The sequence below is a fragment of the Hibiscus syriacus genome, unplaced genomic scaffold (assembly GCF_006381635.1).
Source record: "Hibiscus syriacus cultivar Baekdansim isolate YM2019G1 unplaced genomic scaffold, ASM638163v2 tig00110194_pilon, whole genome shotgun sequence".
Lineage (NCBI taxonomy): Eukaryota > Viridiplantae > Streptophyta > Magnoliopsida > Malvales > Malvaceae > Hibiscus > Hibiscus syriacus.
In genome coordinates this window covers 916,158-935,015 of record NW_024062620.1, presented here as the reverse complement: position 1 = coordinate 935,015, position 18,858 = coordinate 916,158, and the positions used below count along the sequence as shown (strand labels likewise).

General features: G+C 31.3%; 1 protein-coding gene and 1 pseudogene across 1 annotated transcript; both read right to left on the bottom strand.

The window, feature by feature from the left end:
• Positions 1-466: 466 nt before the first annotated feature.
• Positions 467-5,882, bottom strand: LOC120217993 (annotated as a pseudogene).
• Positions 5,883-16,218: 10,336 nt separating this feature from the next.
• Positions 16,219-17,995, bottom strand: LOC120217945 (protein MAINTENANCE OF PSII UNDER HIGH LIGHT 1-like). The gene is made up of 3 exons (XM_039214970.1): positions 17,745-17,995; positions 16,760-16,894; positions 16,219-16,689 (listed from the first exon to the last, which is right to left on the bottom strand). The coding sequence occupies exons 1-3, from the start codon at positions 17,925-17,927 to the stop codon at positions 16,339-16,341; spliced, it is 669 nt and encodes a 222-aa protein (XP_039070901.1). The 5' UTR covers positions 17,928-17,995; the 3' UTR covers positions 16,219-16,338.
• Positions 17,996-18,858: the final 863 nt, after the last annotated feature.

Here is an 18,858-nt window from a genome sequence, read left to right as displayed (position 1 = left end):
ATGGGTTGACAATTGAACGTTTATTTAGAGAGAATAGTACAATATAATGTTAACATGGCATATGTTATAAAACAATTAGATGAAAAAAGTCTAAAGCAATTTAAGTTTAGATTGATAAAGATATGAAATATTATTTTTAATAATTTGAGGTGATTATAAGATATTATGTATTTATAATTTTTCTTAATCATTGACAATATATACACATCTTGAAACTGAGTAATTGAATTATTTTATATTCATTTTTGAAGTGAAAAATAACTTTTAAAATGAAAATAACTTCATGTATATCCAAAATTTGAAAAGTGAAAATGAAAGACAACATATATAAATATGATTATTAATAAAATCCATAAATTTGTGAAATTCTTAAGAATTTATGAATCTCACAAATTCATACTTTTTGTCTAAATTAATTTATTCATAATGTGTACATACCTTACATAAAATTTCAAATTCGTATTCCAAAATACAATATATGACTATAATTTTGAGTCGAACACTTATGTGTAGTAAAATGGGTTAACTTTCAATAAAGGTTTGGTCATGGCAATGCTGGCAATGCTTTGGATGGATCGACATGGTTAAGCCTGCATGTTCCAATAAGGGCTTCAGGGAGCTCTTCTTCTGTATTGCCCTGAACAATTAGATTTTGATCATAATCAATCCTTTTTTTCAATATTAACAAAATTTAAAAATAAATAAAACTTAAATAAATAGATGTTTTCTAAAAAAGATCATGAAAAATATTCCATCGCGTGATTATAGTGAAAAACTTCATGTATATAATTGTATAAAAACTTCATGCATGTCTGACTGTGCACGTTGGAAGAAGACTTGCCTGTATAATAAAAGCCATTTCTACGACTAAATTGTTAAGATATCCCAAAAGAAAATCAGATATGCCTCGTGCCATTGTTGAAGACCCAACATCAATGTCAACCTGCAAAATTTCAAACATATTTGATCGTTAACCGCATCGTGTACATACCCTACATTATTTGGATTCTTCATTTTTCTTAAAATATCTCTACATATCATGCATATATGGATATTAATATGGAACCCTCCAAGTACATGGAAATCTTGGGGATAAAAAAGGAACATACATCCCCATATCCTATACTTTCACCCGAGATCAAGTAACATCAGATATATCAGCATCAAAAACTTGCAGAGGGTAGAAGCATATCAACAATTGAAAACAATAAAGCAATGTACCTCGATGTAATTGTTCCCTCTGAAATAATGAGTTTTAAGAAATTGACCCAATATGGTAGCTCTCTTTCGAACACTTTGCCTTGCTATCCATGATCCCTAAACATGCATATTGTTAGTCAAACCACGGTGTTACTGTCAGGTATGACATATGTATATCAAAGCATTTCTCACCTTAGAAACGCATGGTATAATCTTCAATCTCGAGTTCCTAAAGGCATCATCTCCATTTACAAATTTGTAAAGCAAAGGATGGTCTTCCAAAGGAGATTTATCATATAGTATAGTGCCAGTGTATGCCTCGACGTCGTGGGAATCTGACTCATATTCGTTGAAGTATGTTACATGATTGTTGATGAAAACAGAGAAGGTGATTCAAGATATACTACAATCAAGAATACCTGGAAATTAACGATGATGAAAAATTCAGGTCCACATTGAGCTGCATGTTTCTGCAATGAAGTTAGCAACAAAATTTGTTTTCTACCACTTGCTTGTTATCTCAGATTTTGTCTAGGTTTTGCAAAGATTTTAAGTGACTTGGAATCAATTTCTTGTAATCAGCTCATACTTAGACGTCTAAACAAGATATTAATGCTGACAAGTTAAGTTAAGTGAAACTCAATCCAGCTAGAGTTAAGCTCGAGCTTCTTACAGACTGAGCTCGGCTCAACTAAATTGTACCCACACAAATAACACATTGTTAAAGCTCGAACCTGCACAATACCACCTACTCGGCTGCCAAGATCATCTTCTCGTTTATCGGATATTAACCAATCTGCCCCTACCATTTGCATCAAGGTCCCATTTGCCTTGATCTAAGAAAGATTAGAAGTTTAATGCATAGATTGAAGGTAAAAGATTTAAAAGAAAATTACATATGCAGATAATTCGAAAAGGGAATAATGTCAGATTCATTGTATATATTTAAATGAGTATATCCAACTATGTTACTTAGACTCAAGTAAGTGTTAGATATGATTGTATATGTTAGCATGATATTCCCTTGCTCATGTACAAATATTTGTAGGAGAGAAATGTTGGATAAGGATACTTTAAGGAAAATGAAGAACATGCGTTCTAAAACTTATATTCATTTTCAGCCTTAAGGATGCACCGTATTACAAGTAAAACTTTGGGGATTGGAAAGATGAAGTTTTATGGAATAAAAGGTCGTTTGACGTAAACTCAACTAACTTGAACTGACCTATATTACTCTACTTTTTATCTGATTTGAAGTATTTGTGTCCGACACAGGTATAGGACCCTAAAAATATATTGAAAAAACATTTTTTTTAATATACTCGTATCCAACACTCACGTCTGTTTTTGATTAAGTACGATTTGAAAATGAAAGTGACGTAAATGAATGAATACCTTTTGGTTGTCTTGCAAGTAGCTTTTACCACGAATCAAGAACCAAGACAAACTGCCGGCTGACCAAGTGCAAGGTAAAGTACAGGTCGGGTCCTTTTGGAGTGATTTTCCATAGCAGTAGACCAGGGTGTCTTCCTTGACCACCTCTTGTAAGTCCATGTAACCCTTCTTTTGAGCTGCAGCATGAATAAGATCAAACACTTGATAATCAGAAGATAGTAATTTCAAATTTGAGAAAATGATGCATTTGATCCATCAAAGTATCTCAAGTCATGTTTCTCTGACATTCAAAACTGAGTCAAAATAGCATGTCTAAGAACCTTGGCTAGCATAGTTGCACTCACTTGCAAGATCATGCAACTTTCTCACAAAACCGGCTGCTGATGTTAATTCCGGGTGATTCAAGTTCTGCATAAGTTAAATGAGAATGGGAAGATCATATAAATGAATTCTATTGAAGAAAATCATAACTCATAATTGCATTGGAAGATTGATCAACCAAGGGTATCACTGGTAAACACTGAAGTCGATTGAAATTCGTTGGTAGTTAGAAATAAACTGTAGGAAAAACTGGCTCCTTATGCAGTTTATGCTGTCATCAAACTGTACGTATCAACCTCAGGTTTGGAAATTTCGGTATATCACAAGGATAAAATAACAGTCAGAATCTATTCTAGAGACAAAGTGAGTACCGGGGCACAGTTTGGAACTTGGCTCAGTATACCACTCATTTTCCAAATGATCATCATCCGTAAGTTCAGATGCTTCAGGTACATCAAAGAATTCATCAGACTCTTCAATCAGACCCATTGAAGTCACCTGTACCTGTGCCGGTTTTTCCACCTCATTCTCAATCAAATCATCTTCTTCGATCTTTTCAGCATTCTTGGTGTCGATATTATTTTCTATTTTTTCGATTTGAGGTAAGTGTATATGCCTTAGCCACTCCCTGGACAAGCAATTGGAAGAATGATTCCCTGTTTGCCTTTGAACAGCTCCCTTAAGGCTGCAAATGTAAGTGCAATAAAACATTTAACACACCGTTGATTAAATGGAACTACCGGAACTTCAACTACTATTAGTGAGTAGTCAGACACCTGCAACTCTCTTGAGCATTGAAATTGTCAAGGATCTAGCAGCAGATGGTCGTACATAGAATTTCCAGAATTTCCAATCAATGGCAAGCATGTGCTTCACGGTTGACTGTTGCCCCTGGTTGACGGGAGTGATGACATATCCCCCACCTATGCTTTTTTGCAACACAAAATGTTCAAAACATAGAACAATATCTGAAATTAGACAAAAACAAAGTGATGTTTCTTGTGCACTCAAGAGGATCGAGAACTATACATTCCCTTCTAGAGCATACATTACTTTTAAGGTGAGCACGGACATAACCGCTTTGAGGGGGACATTTCTCGTGGACCACAGAATGGTACAGAATCACTACAACAAGAACAGGTAATGGAACGTTAGGTTAGAAACTAACATTTCGGCAAATTTTCATGAGTTTGCTTAATTAGTACCGTATGTGCCATCATCCTCTCGTCTCCAATAGCGTTGAAGTAATAAATCTCTCTGCTTCATTCCCCTGCAAGACCTATGATCAGTTCAAAACATAAAGCGTGAATTTTGTTCGTACAAGGCATAGAATCTAACCAAGGTAGCCAATCACTATACAACTTCTTGTGAATGATATCGGTATGATCGTCAAGGCACTCGACCACGTTGCCTTGGTAGACACAGAAGTCCCATCTGCAAGACAACCAGTTATTTAACATCGGGAAATTGGAAATTTCCATTTTGATAGATATTGCATTTGAGGTAATCGAACATGAATGAACATCTTACTCTGATCTTGAGGGGCCAAGAGACATAACTGCGAGGAAAATTGCCTCCGAGGTCCCATCCACCATGCCAACAGCCATTATAGCTGGATGATCATCCCAATGCTGACAACAAGAAGATTGTTCAGCCATATAGAAGCAAAAAAGAATTGAGTACAACAATCATGAACAGTGCCCAAAGAGTAACACACCCCTCCATGTGAATCTCGATGTTTTGCTTCTTTGAAAAGCCGTAACCCTATATTAGCAACACAAATTGTCAATGATGCAACACAAATTGTCAATGATGGATGAACTTTTACACTTATAATTCCATTAGGGGCGTAAATCCTTACCGTTTTCACAACCAAATATTTTCCAAGATGAGGGTACAGTTATATCAGATATCATAGCCTCCGCATGAACGGATGAACAAAATGGCCAACTGACAGAGTTCTTTCGGCTTAATTTTCTCATACTTTCGGATCTTTTGGTACAGGAATTTAAACTATATACTAAGTCCATTGAAGTTTACAACATATTTTTGGATCTGTTGGTACAAGAATCCTTCAAGCAATGAATCCATGGCGCTGCTTCCTCTGAACTTACTTGTCCAAGCTTAAGCTGATTGTTAATATCCTAAGGGCTGTAAATGGTAAAAATGAAGAAGACCTGCATGGGGTAAACACTTCATAAGCTTTAAAAATCGACATCGAAGCACTAGGGACGTACCTTTTTGTTAATGCACTCCATTCATGAATTTATTACTGCACTTGTAACAGGTTGCTGCAAAAGAAGAGCTCAACATAAATTCAAGTTTCGATGATATTCTGATACTCAATGGGACTAAAATAGGTAGATTTCATGATTTCAGATCAGGAGGTTTTGTATAAACACTCAGAGAGCATAATTCCTCAAAACCTTAGAGCAGAATTTCAAAATATTAAAACCAAAAAAAGGCCTCTAAATGGACTGAATCTGGCTATCTTTAATGTACTCTTAGTTCCTCTGGTCTATTATTTCTTTGCAAATGATTAGTTTTATTGATTGTTTCCTATATTCTTCAAAATAAAATAAAAAACAACCACTCAAACAAAAATGAAAGCCATTATATAACACATACATACAGTAATACATGTATCATGTATGTGTTAATTTAATGTATAAAAGGATCAACTTACACTAGCTTCCCTACATTAAAAAAAACCCATAATTTTCATTAGAGTCTGCAGAATGGGTTCTTTTCAAAACACATGAAAATCCATTATTCAACCCCGAAAAGAAGAGAAAGATTAAAAAACAAGTAGTAATAAAAGTCGAAATGAGTCGCCTCTTTTTCAGAAATGGAGATTGTCTTAAAGCTCCTTAGAACACTGTTCTGAAGAATTGTTAGCCAAAACGACTGGAACGTATCGTATATCACCAATCTTCCATTTTGGGTTCCTTCTGACAGAGACCCATTTCTTTCAACGACTCCAAAACCCCTCAAACTTTCTACTGTTTCTTCTGTATTTATTATATCTTTAATCTTTCTAACTCAAACAAGTGGTTCTTTCTTCCTCAACATTAATGGCGAACAGTTATTGCACGACGATCATTTTTTCCTTTTTTTTTGGATTTTCAATTGATATTTTAAGTGGGGGAAGTTATTTTTTGATCCCAACTAATGGAATCTGAGAATCAAATCAATGTGCTTTTAAATTCACAGCGTACTCTTTTTTTCTTCTTCTAATTTTTTTTGCAAAAAGAACATGATTTGGTCTCTACGTGTTAAATTACTAAAGTAGCCTTTAATGAAGAGTAAAATTTATGTTGTCAAGTTGGTTGATTGTTTAAAGTTTCGGGTAAACTATACATTTAGTACATAAACTATTATTTTTGTTTTTTTAGTATCTAAATATTATTTTTTTAAAACATTATCTAACGTTTAGTTTAGATTTTAATTTTGTACCATGCTGTTAAAAAGTTAATAGAATTGCTAATGTGATATTTTTTTAATGATGATATGACATTACTTTATGATGACACGTAATTTTTTAACGGTGGGACACCAAGATGATACTTAAACTAAAAGTTAGATATGATCTTAAAAAAACTGAAATTTAAATAAAAAACATAACAAAAAAATAATTTAATACTTATCGTTTTTCAAACCAATTTGATATTTAAATTTAAATTTTATCACACATATAATATAAATTTGAATTCATTATCATTGACAAAATGTTTTGAAATATGATAGAAGTTAAATTCGAATAAAATTAAATTTAAGCTTAATTTGAATCTTAAAATCAAATTCTGACATCAAATAGTATATTAACCTTTGTATATTTTGCAAATGGTTGAAATAAATATGTATTTACATGCAATGTTTGTTTAATTTAAATATTTTTAACATGAAATATACAATTAAAGTATATAAAATAAATAACTCAATACAAATTAGGTTGAACGTGAGTATATAAATTAACTTTTTTAATGAAGAAGAAAAGAAGGATAATATAATAAATACGAAAGGGAAATTTTCAAAACTTTCTTTCAATTTCCAAATTGATTTGGACAAATCGTCAAAGAGACATTATGGTAGTTAAGAATTTAATTAGATTTAGACAGGAGAATTGAGGGAAAATTATTGCTAATTTTCAAATATTATTAAATAAATAATACCAATTTAAAAGGTGAGACCTTTATATATATATATATAACTACAGAATTAACACTTTTTGAATATTTATGACACTAATTTGCACTATAAAAAGAACAATCGCGTTTTATAAAATATGTATTGCACAAAATATATATGTGACACAAAAAAATGTTATCTTTCTCAAAGACGTTTTTCACCAAACACGCCTTTCATGAAAATAACTACTTCCATATTATTTTTAAGTTAATGATTTAGGGTCGATAAAATTTAGAAATTTAGGGTTGGTTAAGTTAATAGTTTAGGAATTATAATGGTGAATGTTTAGGATTTATAATATTTTTTTTACTAATTTAATGTTAAATTAAATAATTGGATGAGATGTGAGAGGCGATTTAAATGTGGGATTGAAACTTGACCATGTTGGTCGACTCGTCATTCTCTTGTGGTTTCCCATTTGGATTGGTCATCCGTCTATCGGAGCTATATCACGTCAAGTCGTACATTAAATTTCTAATAACAGAGTTCTAAAATAAAATATAAACTAAACTAGTATGATTTTAAAAAAAATAAAAATTTAAAATATTAAAATTAATAATTTAGATACTAAACTCATAGTTTGTGTATTTTAGGACTATAAGGTCGCTGACCATTATAGTAAAATCATTGACAATTGTGTGTGATATTTAAATTCGAAATAACCCTATCTCGTCTCAAGTACTACAAGATATTTCTAGAAAATCGCAAATATTTAAAGACGATTTTGCCATATTTTATTTATTTAAACTTATCTACTTAAATAATTTATGATTTAAATTAAAATAATAGTTTTTATTTTCATAAAATAATGTTAGTTTATAGCTTTTTTTGTGTGTTACTAATAGTTTTACGATTTAAAGATCTATTTATTGATTGAATGATTAAAGATATTCATATTATCTCATTTAATATAAATTTAAATATTTATATTTATTTTAAAAATATAATATCTATTTACGTAATAAAAAAATGATTTTTTTACTTAGCTCAACTGCCATGTCAATAAACTTAAAGGGAAAATATATTGGACCCTATGCCTCACATTAGACTTAAATTAAAATCATTGACTAAAGCGTTTCATTTTCGATTTTGTTATGGAAATGGACCTACTTTCAAATTGTTCATAAATGTAATATATATATATATATATTATAAACATTAATATTAATTCAATTTGTTAATAATAAATATAATTTAAATTCAACAATCAAGTTTGATTCTAAATATAAAAGTTTCAATTTATTTTTTAATAGTTTGAGGTGATTACAATATAGTATATGTTCATAATCTTTCTTTAACCATTAACAACACATAAACCCTGCAGACACATAATTGCTTGAATTCAAGACCTTTAGGAAGAACAACACTCTTTTAATCACTGAAATATTTATAAGATTTAATATACTCTTAATCTATAAACTCTTTGTAAATTTGAAATTACTTATTCTATTTTAATCTTAATAAATATAATTTAATATATTTATTCTTTTAATTCAGTAACTAGAGTTCAATTAATAACACCTTCAAATAGTTTATTAGATTAAATATGTAATATTTAAAAAAAATAATTATGTGGGTAATATTATATGTGTAAAAGTTTAGCTAACCAAATAAAAGTATTAAATATAAATTTACAAAATTGTAAGATTTTTCGATTATAAATATTAATTTTAAAAATATTATTGAACGTTATTATTTTGAATTGAGATAAATTTTATTTTAACTATTTCGGGTAAAAGGATTACAACCTAAAGTGATGAAAATTTTAATAACCAATTTGATCAATAAACTTGAATATTAAGTATAAATATAACTATTAATTAATGAAAATATACCTAAAGTCTGGTACAATTTGATCTCCATTATCAATACCTAACATCAAGTTATGGTTCTATTTTAGTCACTCTTCATTAAAAAAAATAATGATAATAGTGAGATGTCGTCATAAGTGAAAGCCACGTTTGCATTGAAAAATAATTAAAAATATCACATCAATATCATTGTTAATTTTTTAATGGTAAGTGACTAAAATAAAATCAAAGCGTAACATTAAATATAATTTAAAAAATTATAATTATGTGATATAAACATAAATTAAGTAATTGGTAGGTGAAATAGATAATTTACCAAGAAAAAATCAACTTCGAATCTGGGAACTGCTGCACTTGCATTTATAACAATTAACAAGTCTTTAATTTATTTGGTGATGGTTGATGGTTGCCACTTGCCACGGCAAGCCTTTGTATTGGTTGGACGAAGCTATAATCAAGTAAAACTCAAATTCATTATTATTTTATTTATAATAGGAATATATTATTGATATTGATTCTAATTTTACTATTAATTATGATTAAAAATATTTTTATTATAAATTTGATCGATAATTAAATTAAAGTTAAATTTAATTTATTTTATTAACGGTTTGATCCAATAGCTGTAGTAAACTAAATGCTTCATTACCATTTAATTTTAAAATTTTAAATGTATTTATACGATATTTTTTAAATTTTTTTACTTTTTGAAGTATAATGAAGAGTTATTAAAATTGTATGATTTGTGATTTTTTAAATATAGTTTTAAAATATTTTAAACTTTTAAATAATTAATTTTTTATTTTTTAATATATATATATATATTTTTTAAAAAAAAAAATTAATTATTGTTTAAAAATATTTAAAAGTAAAAAACAAATTTTAACTATTTTAAAGATCAAATGAGATATTACACATTAATTTAATGTATCATAAAGTCCCTTTAACAACAACTAAAGATAGGTATTCATTAATCAATATATATATAGGTATTCAATTTAAAAAAAAAAAAGGATGTGGGTATTATTTTGTAATAAAATCTAAAATTTAATGATGATTTATAAATTTTAAAATTCAATACAAAAATTATTTTAAATAATGGAATGGACCATTTTCTAACTTTATAAAAAAATCCATGTTAAGCATCATATGAGAGTGTCAAAACATTTTAATACAACCAAAGTAAGGTATATTTTACGTTCTTTCCATGAGTTATAAAAATTAATTTTCTTGGATTTGTATTTTAGCTCCCAATATTTGTTTTTGAAAATTAAATTTATTTTTTAAAAAAAAAGTATTTATATATCTAACAAGATTAATTAAAAATATAAAATATTTAATTATAATTATATTTTTTTAGGGTAAACTACACATTTAGCACTCCAACCATCACTTTGGTTTTGTTTTGGTCATCTACTATTTTTTTACAAGATCATACATGACGTTACGTTTTGATTTCATTTTGGTCACTCACCATTAAAAAATCAACTAAACTACTTACGTGACATTAAAAAAAACAATGATGACATGACATTATCTTTATGGTAACACGTCAAAATCACCATTAATTTTTTAACAATGAGTGATTAAAATGAAACCAAAACGTAATGTTAAGTATGATTTTGAAATAAAAAATAGTTGGGTGATTAAAACATAACAAAAGTGATAATTGGGGGTTGAAGGTGTAGTTTACCCTATTTTTTAAAACTTATTTTCTACCATTTAATGTTAAAATAAATAATTAGATGAGATTAAATGTTAGGTAACATATAATAAATGCAAAAACCAGCTAATCTAACTCATTTAGTTGGTAGTCCGAGTCCCAATCCTTTCCAAGTTAAACATTTATTGGGATATTGAAGACTCACTACTACCATAAATTTAAAAGTTAGACCTAACCATTGACAAGCTTATTGTTATTTAAGATCAATGATATGATAGAAATTTCCACTTGTGTCTTAAGGGTAAAGTATACAAAATGGCCCCTAGCTATAAGATACAATTTGTTGAGTGATCTGATTTAAAAGTTATAAAATGGTCCTCCGATTATAGAGCGTTATTTTGTTGAGTAACTCAACTCATATGTTCCAAGCGTCTTTTTAATTATGATTTTTTCCCTATATGCATTAGTGTTTAGATTCTAGGATGAATTGTGCAATGCAAAGGAAGGGATTGTAGAGTTTTCTTCTTCTTTTTCCATTGTAAGCCCCAAAGTCTCATTCTGAGACTTTATTTTTTATTTTGATTTTGATTAGCTTTGGGCTTTTATGTGGGTATGAAATGTTTTGTCTTTTTCAAATAATAAAACAGGGTAAACTATATCTAGTATCTAAATTATTACTTTTATTACATTTTGGTACCTAAGCTTTATTTTTTCAAAATGATACTAACATTTAATTAATTTTTAATTTGATACTCCGCCGTTAAATTTAACATAACTACTGACATGACTTTTTTACTTTTTTCAATGATGATGTGATATTACCTTATGGTGGCGTATCAACATCACCTTCAAGTTTTTAACGTCAGAGTACCAAATTAAAACCAAACTAAACATTAAGTATACTTTTGGAAAAAAATAAAGTTTGAGTGCTAAAACAAATAAAATGATAATTTAGGTATTAAACGTATAGTTTACCCTAAAAAAAAATCAATCTTCTCCATCACCATCCAAACAAATCGTTTATTGTCTTGAGATTATTCTAATGTGCCTATTGGAATTTGTTTTTTTTTTTCAATGCCCTTTTCCTTTTCTTTGATTAAGTATCTATATTATATATTAAACGTTAATTGAATTAATTAAAATAAAAATAAAATAAAAAAACTAATGATTAATTACAACAAAGAACGGGAGTCTAGAATAACCAGTCGTCAATGCTTGCAACAATTTCACTGAGGCTCATCCAAGATTTTCTCCTCCTTTTACCTGAAGCACCAACTGTTTTTTTCCACATCAGGTGTCATCGGATTGTTTTCATGTTCAACTGATCTTTTCGACCCCCCGGATTTGTTCCGATTTCTCTGTTTCGAATCCAATAAAGTCCTACCTGTAATTGGAGTCACAGGAGCATCTGTGTTCAGATTTTCAGCAGCAGCCACTGCAGGTGAACTTATTACAATCATCTCATCAATATCATCTGTGCTTCTTTCTTCACCTGAACCGATAATAGGATTCAAATTTCTAGACTTGACAACTTTGGGCACCAAAGATTATGTTTTTGACTTGGGAGGGTACATTTCTTTCATGAGGCCATCTGGAGTTCCTCGCTTTAGATTCCGACGCAAAGAAGTGGCAGCTGTAGACCACAGTATTCCGTGTCGAAATACCGACTAATTGATAGTTCTTAAAAAATTTAGACATGAACCCTCTAGAGAATCTCCCCAATCCCCATATCTCACCCCACCCCCAATGCCCAACATTGCTAAGAGCAGATTCACTCAAGTAAAACCACTTGCATTTCAATTCAAAATGAATGTCGAAATAGCTTGTGAATCTAACCAATTTTTTTTAATATATATTGCCGAATTAAGCTTAGCTTTTAATAGGTAAACGAGACTAGTCGAGCAAGTTTTAGCAAATTTTTATCTTGAATTGAGCTCAAAGCTTAAAAGTGAAACTCAATTGATGGACTTAGAGCCTCAAGCTTTAAATAGAGTTAGAGCTTCTTGTAGCTTAAACTTGATTTAGCTCGATTGCACTCTAATCCGAAACATAATAAATAACTTTTATACCCTGTGTAAATTAACTAGAAACACATACTACCAAAGGCAACCAATAGATCTCAAATTTCCATAACACAGTTCAGTGCCAGAAAGTACTAACCTCTGGTAATGAAATAAAGAAGGATCATGGGGGATTGCCGAAGCGGTCTCCATCACCGGCCAATCTATGCCCAAAAAAAAGAAAAAAAGAAGGGATTGAAGCTTCGTCACTAGCCCATACAGCTAGGTTTGCAAGTGTTCGCGTTTCAATGCATCTCTGACGTTGATGGAATCTCCTCCCCTCGTTTGCTTCTTTCCAGTCGCTTCTTCTCTGAGTGAGACTGTCTTTTGGAACTTCGACGACATGTTTGCAGCTCTTTTCACGCCTCCACTACCACCTCTTGTAGACGTTACGACCGAATTTTGGAGAGCACACCAACGATTGTTATAAAACATAACTCATTTAAAACTACATAGATAAATAATAACAAATATTCATAACCAATAAATAATGCATGTAAAATCATAAAGTTCAATATCTCAAAAAATGTAATAAAATCCGAATCTAATAAAATAATATAATTTTGCTAGTCGACCTTCCTAGTACCAAAATATCCTATCGGTCACGATAATCTGAAAAGAATGACTAACGGGAGAGCTAAAAAGCCCAATGTGTCATCTAAGTACAAGACAAACATAACAACAACAAAAAAAGAACATGTCATATATAAAACATCATATGTAAAATAGATGCCATGCCATGCAACCCCAAATAACTCTATCATGTTTCATGCGGTTGTTGGAATTAACATCTCGATGAGATGAATCAGTCGATAGATGGAATTATCATCCTAAGGGATGAACTAGTCAGTATTAGAATGAACATTCCAATTAATGAACTAATCGGTAATTCGATCATTTTTGTAACGCTATCCCGTCCAATGCATCATACGTAACATATGTAATGCACATGGTCATACTAACATAGAACGATCACAACATAATCGATTCATCATACTTTATTCACTTATAGAAACATAATTCAGCAATTCAATTAAGGCACACATCGATAGATATAAAACGTGGATTTACTTATCACATATCATTGCTTAAAATATCATAAACATAGCACATTCAAATAAAACACGTGTAGCATAAACAAGGTAATCGGTCATAAGTCAATAGTCAACGAGTTTGATCAATGGGCCAATGGGTCAATAGGTATGGTCAAACCAATTCACTGTTTGAACTGCCCAAACAAAACCCACTCGGGCACGACAGCACGTAGGGCACGTAGGTCACTTACAAACGTCGGTTTTTTGAAAAGATCGACAATAATGGGGGTTTTAAGAAAATTCAAATATTCGAATCTTCACAGGTTGCAAGCGATGATGGTGACGAAAATCCAAGGGCACCGAATGAACGGGTCAACGAGACGAATAAATGATGTCGGAGGTTTCGTACACCACCACACGAATAGCGACCAATCAAAGAAAAACTAAAACTAATGGTAGAGGGAGAAACTGCTTTTCTGGGTTAAGCACGCACAAGAGGGAAAATAATTTTAAAATAGGGTAAACTACATGAGAGACCACTAAACTATGGTCAAAAATCAATTTGATAAAACCTTCCAATCATATTTTAATCGTGTCACGTTCTAATTGGATAGTTTAAATTTATTAATTGAATTAAAATAGTGCCTAATTTATAGAATATGCAAATATAAGGACCAAATATAAAATTATGCCAATTTTATTGACGTGTCTGGCTTGATTGAAACGTTTAAATGTTGAGTGATGTGATTGATTCAATTGAAATTTCGGTGGTCAAATTAATTTTTGACCATAGTTTAGTGTCTCTAGTGTAGTTTACTCTTATAGTATCCCAACTTTTGAATAATTATGACATTAGTCCTCAAACACTTCACAGTTCGCAAAAGGCTTATAAATTTTAAGAATCTTACAATTTAGTCCTAATTCGAGATATGACACCTCTTCCTCTCTTTCCATATCTTCACCTACCTTTTTCTTCCTTAAGCTTCTGTTTCCTTCTTCAATATCAGGAGCAAAAAAAAAAAAAATGCAGCAGCGGCAAACAGAACTGTCAACAACGCAAGCTCAAGTTTAGGGATGCTTCAGTATTTATGTTTTTCAATCACTCATTATAACTGAATTCATTGCGGAAAATAAAAATAAAAAGATAATGCGCCTTTCAACAACTTGGAAACTTCAAATTTACATAGTACAAGCAACGCTAGTACCTTTAAAATAAGATTAGAGCACCCTCTTCTGAAATAGTAAGGCAATGCTCAAATCTGAGGAAAAAATCGTATATTGCTAAATAAACATCAATTCAAACACTATTTTCCACATATATAAAAGTAGAAACATGTAGCTTCTTCTTCAAGAAAATAAATTTCTTTGTATCCTAAAAAATACCATTCAGTGGATCAAAATACATCTTCACGAATATATCATAGGAAACAATTTGTTTCAGAAATATCAATCCAATCTCACAGCATAGCAGAAAACATTAAACCAAATTACAATAAGAAATGAAATCCTTTGTTAAAAAAAATGAATACCCATTTCCCCAAATGACTGAGAAATCAAGTACTCAATTAACCACAAACTTAAGACCCACAGCTACATACAAAAAAGATGGGAAAAAACAATACAAAGAGTTAGGAGAGACTTACATCTTAGAAAGGTTGTAGGTGCACCGCCGGTAGCTTTAGCAACACGAAGAAGATTTTACAAACAAATACGTGAAACAAAGATTAAAAGACATGTTCCGACAAAATGGAAGTCGGAAGGCAAGGGGGTCGAAGTGAAGCGACCAATGAAATTTGGGGTCGAACGACCACCATATAAGGCCGTCTACAGTGGTTGCTGTTTCGATTTTCTCACTTTTGATCAGATTCCGAGTATGTTCTAGCAAAATAGAGGTCATATACGAATTCGGCGGATCGAGACAAAATAGTCGATGAAAACGAAGACTGAACGACCACTATTTACTGTCGTCGACGATGACGTCCAACACCGGTGAACAGTGGACGACCACCGTATATTTTTATTTATATTTTAAATTATTTTATATTAAATAATAATAAAAATACTACATCATACTAAATGGTTGTCCCTTGTTCCCATATAATGAGGTAAGGGAGGTAAATAGTAGGCTGCCCCCAACATTAGGTTGAGAGCAACTTCCGTAGGTGACCTCCAAATTATGAAATGCCCTCCATGGGACTCGATCCTACGACCTCAAGGTTAAAAACCTTGTGCTCTACCAACTGAGCTGGATATTTTAAATTATTTTTATATTAAATAATAATAAAATAATTTAAAATGATCAAAACATGAACAATTCGAAAGTTCAATGAATAAATTAAAAAAAATAAAAGTACAATAAGTGAAATAACAATGAAAGTAAAATTCAACGAGGAATTACATAGTTTACGCTATTTAAAATGATAGCATCTAAACACAAAAGATACTTTAAACACTTAAATGAACAAAAGTTATCAAGCCAAAATTTAAAGGAAAATCCTTAATGGAACGTATCTAATAAGCATATCCATATCCAGACACCACAGGAGTGATGTTTTAAGAATGATAAATTTTATTTATGTATAAATACTGTAGCAATTCAATATATAGCACGCAGGAACTTAAGGAAATAAATTTTAATATTACAACAGATTGGTCCCAAAATTTTTCTATGAAGTATCGCTTAGACTTGAAGGTTCTGGTTGAAATTCAGATTGAATCTGAACCTCTGAAACTTCGGGAGGTAACTCCGATGAGGATGTTTCGGTCACACTCGGTGCTGCAGCCTGGATAATATCTGTTGGCTTAAACTTGTTTATGTAGTAACTAAGCGTCGGTCCGGAATATTCTACTGTCTTTACAGGAGGTGAGTTCTTGCCAACTTGAAGGACTATAGATGAAGCTGCAGCAACAAAGATAAGGGCGAGTCCAGCGGCAACTGCTGCCGTATTCTCAGATCCTTCAGATGAATAACCGGCAGTTCCTGAGCTTATTGCACTTTCAGCTACATAAACTGCAGGCTAGAGGGAAGAAAACGCTTTGGTTACAAAATCAGTTATGAGGTAATTGAAAAATCTAATACTTACCAACCTCTACAGAATAAATGTTGGTCTGCCCTGCAGTGTCCTTTTCGACATAGCCAGTCCAGCCACGTTTGCGAGGCGGAAATGTCCCGACCACTTTAGTCTTATCCCCGGCTAACCATTCCACACTCACCTTCCCAACCTGCTCAAATATAAATATTAAGCTACTGTTTACTATAACTAAGACCAAACCATATCAATTGCTAAATTATATCAAAATATAAGTTGCCATGAGTAAATATATCATTGCCGTTTCCTTTTTCAAACAATGGAGGTCCCAATTTGCGAATAGGAGAAGAGTTTACAAATACTTGAAGTCAAACTCCAAACTTGCTAGACATCTTCTCTTAGGGCTAATTACATAAACTCGAGTTCCTATGTTGTTCTGAGTATTCATTTTCCTTACAACATTGTTCGAAACATTATCGAACATGGATATAATGATATAACATTTCAAGAACCCTCCATATACATGAAGAAATCCCAGGAAAAATCGACATACCAATGCCGAGCAAGAAAAATAATCTTTCCTCCAATACTCTAAACCAGGCCTATGAACACCAACGAAATCAGAAATTTCTCCAAATTTGAACTCTAGCTAATCCCTTTAAATCAAAAGCAAAACCTTAATGATATAACAACTGTTAGTTTCTTCCCCCACTTTGGGCTATCGGCAGCAGCTCGCCTTGGAGTCGGGGATCGAGCTTAAAATTTCAAATTACCGTATATTTTAGAATTTTTTATATTTTATGTTGATAATCTGTTTTCACCGCTAAAATCTTTAAATTCACCCCTCCCTAAAATTTTAAAATTAGCCCCTTAACATTAAATCTTGCATCACACGCATGTAAACTTAAAAGATCTTCCAAGTCAATATTTGTATTCTATACATCAATTTAACCATAAATAAACAGAAAATTAACAACAATAAAGCAAAAGGAGGAAGAAAATGAAGATTACTGAAAAAGAAAGACAAAGGGTCATATCAAAACCTCTTTATCTGGGGCACATTCTTCTTCATTACAGTCATCGGGTTCATCAGAAGAAGCTCTAACAGTGAAGAAATTGAATTGTCTGGTCTTGTTAAGTTTGGAGTATTTGTTGAAAAACAATAGCGTTGGGGAAGTGAATGCATAGCTGTTGGTTGATATCATTGCCTGCGATGCAAAAGCCATGTTTGGGGGTTTTTGCAAAGAGTTTTGGGGTATTTTAATGGAGTTTGTGGTGTGGTGGGGTGTGGTGATAAAAAGTATTTTGTGGTGAGATTTCAAGGATTTAGCTGTTCCATACACTATTGCGTATGGTGAATGGATTTCCTCACCAAAAATATCTTCCAACTTTTACCCAATTCTTTGGGCCTATTTATCGTTATCTCTTAAAATTTGTTTTGGGCTTATTAAATTTAATATTAGGCTTAATTCAAATATAAGTGCTCAAGTTATACCCAATTTAATTTTAAAGATCTAAAATTAGGGTTAAAAAATCAAATCTATAAAGACTATTGGGGCGTTTTTACCAAAAATATCACCCTAAAATCCTAATATTCACATTCTAACATCCATTCCCCAATATTTTCCAATGTAACACATTTTTTGAAAAATAAGCAAATGCGCATTTCAGGGGCGCGCCTACTGGGGATTTTTACTGGCTCGGCGTCACGGTGAGAAAGACACGTTTCAAGGAGCGCATCTTCGAGTGATTTTGCTGAGCTGGCACCACGATGGAAAAGGTGCATTTCAAAAGCATGCATTTACAAGGTTTGAGCACCACATCAGAAAGCATGTCCTATGAGGCACACCTTCAGCAAAATTCCATAAAATGTATTTTAAGAAATAGACTTTAAAATTTTAAAAAAAATTAAATTATAAGGACCAACAATATAATTTAATACATATTAATTCTATGAGTTAAAGAGCCTGATAGTGTTGGTTTATATAGAGATATAGTGGAGTGATCATGTTATGTCTACTAACAACAAATTTCCATAAAATACATTTTATGAAATACATTTTAAAAAATTAAAAAAAAATAAAATTATAAGAACCAATAATACATATTAATTCCATGAGTTAAAGAGTCTAATGGTATTAGCTTATATAGGTATAA

What these genes read in the sequence shown, in the direction of transcription:
- LOC120217945 (XM_039214970.1), bottom strand. Translation starts at nt 17,927, where the DNA reads ATGGCTTTTGCATCGCAGGCAATGATATCAACCAACAGCTATGCATTC. An exon ending in AATGTGCCCCAGATAAAGAG is followed by an intron (nt 16,895 to 17,744) that starts GTTTTGATATGA and finishes ATATTTGAGCAG; the next exon opens with GTTGGGAAGGTGAGTGTGGA. An exon ending in CCAACATTTATTCTGTAGAG is followed by an intron (nt 16,690 to 16,759) that starts GTTGGTAAGTAT and finishes TCTTCCCTCTAG; the next exon opens with CCTGCAGTTTATGTAGCTGA.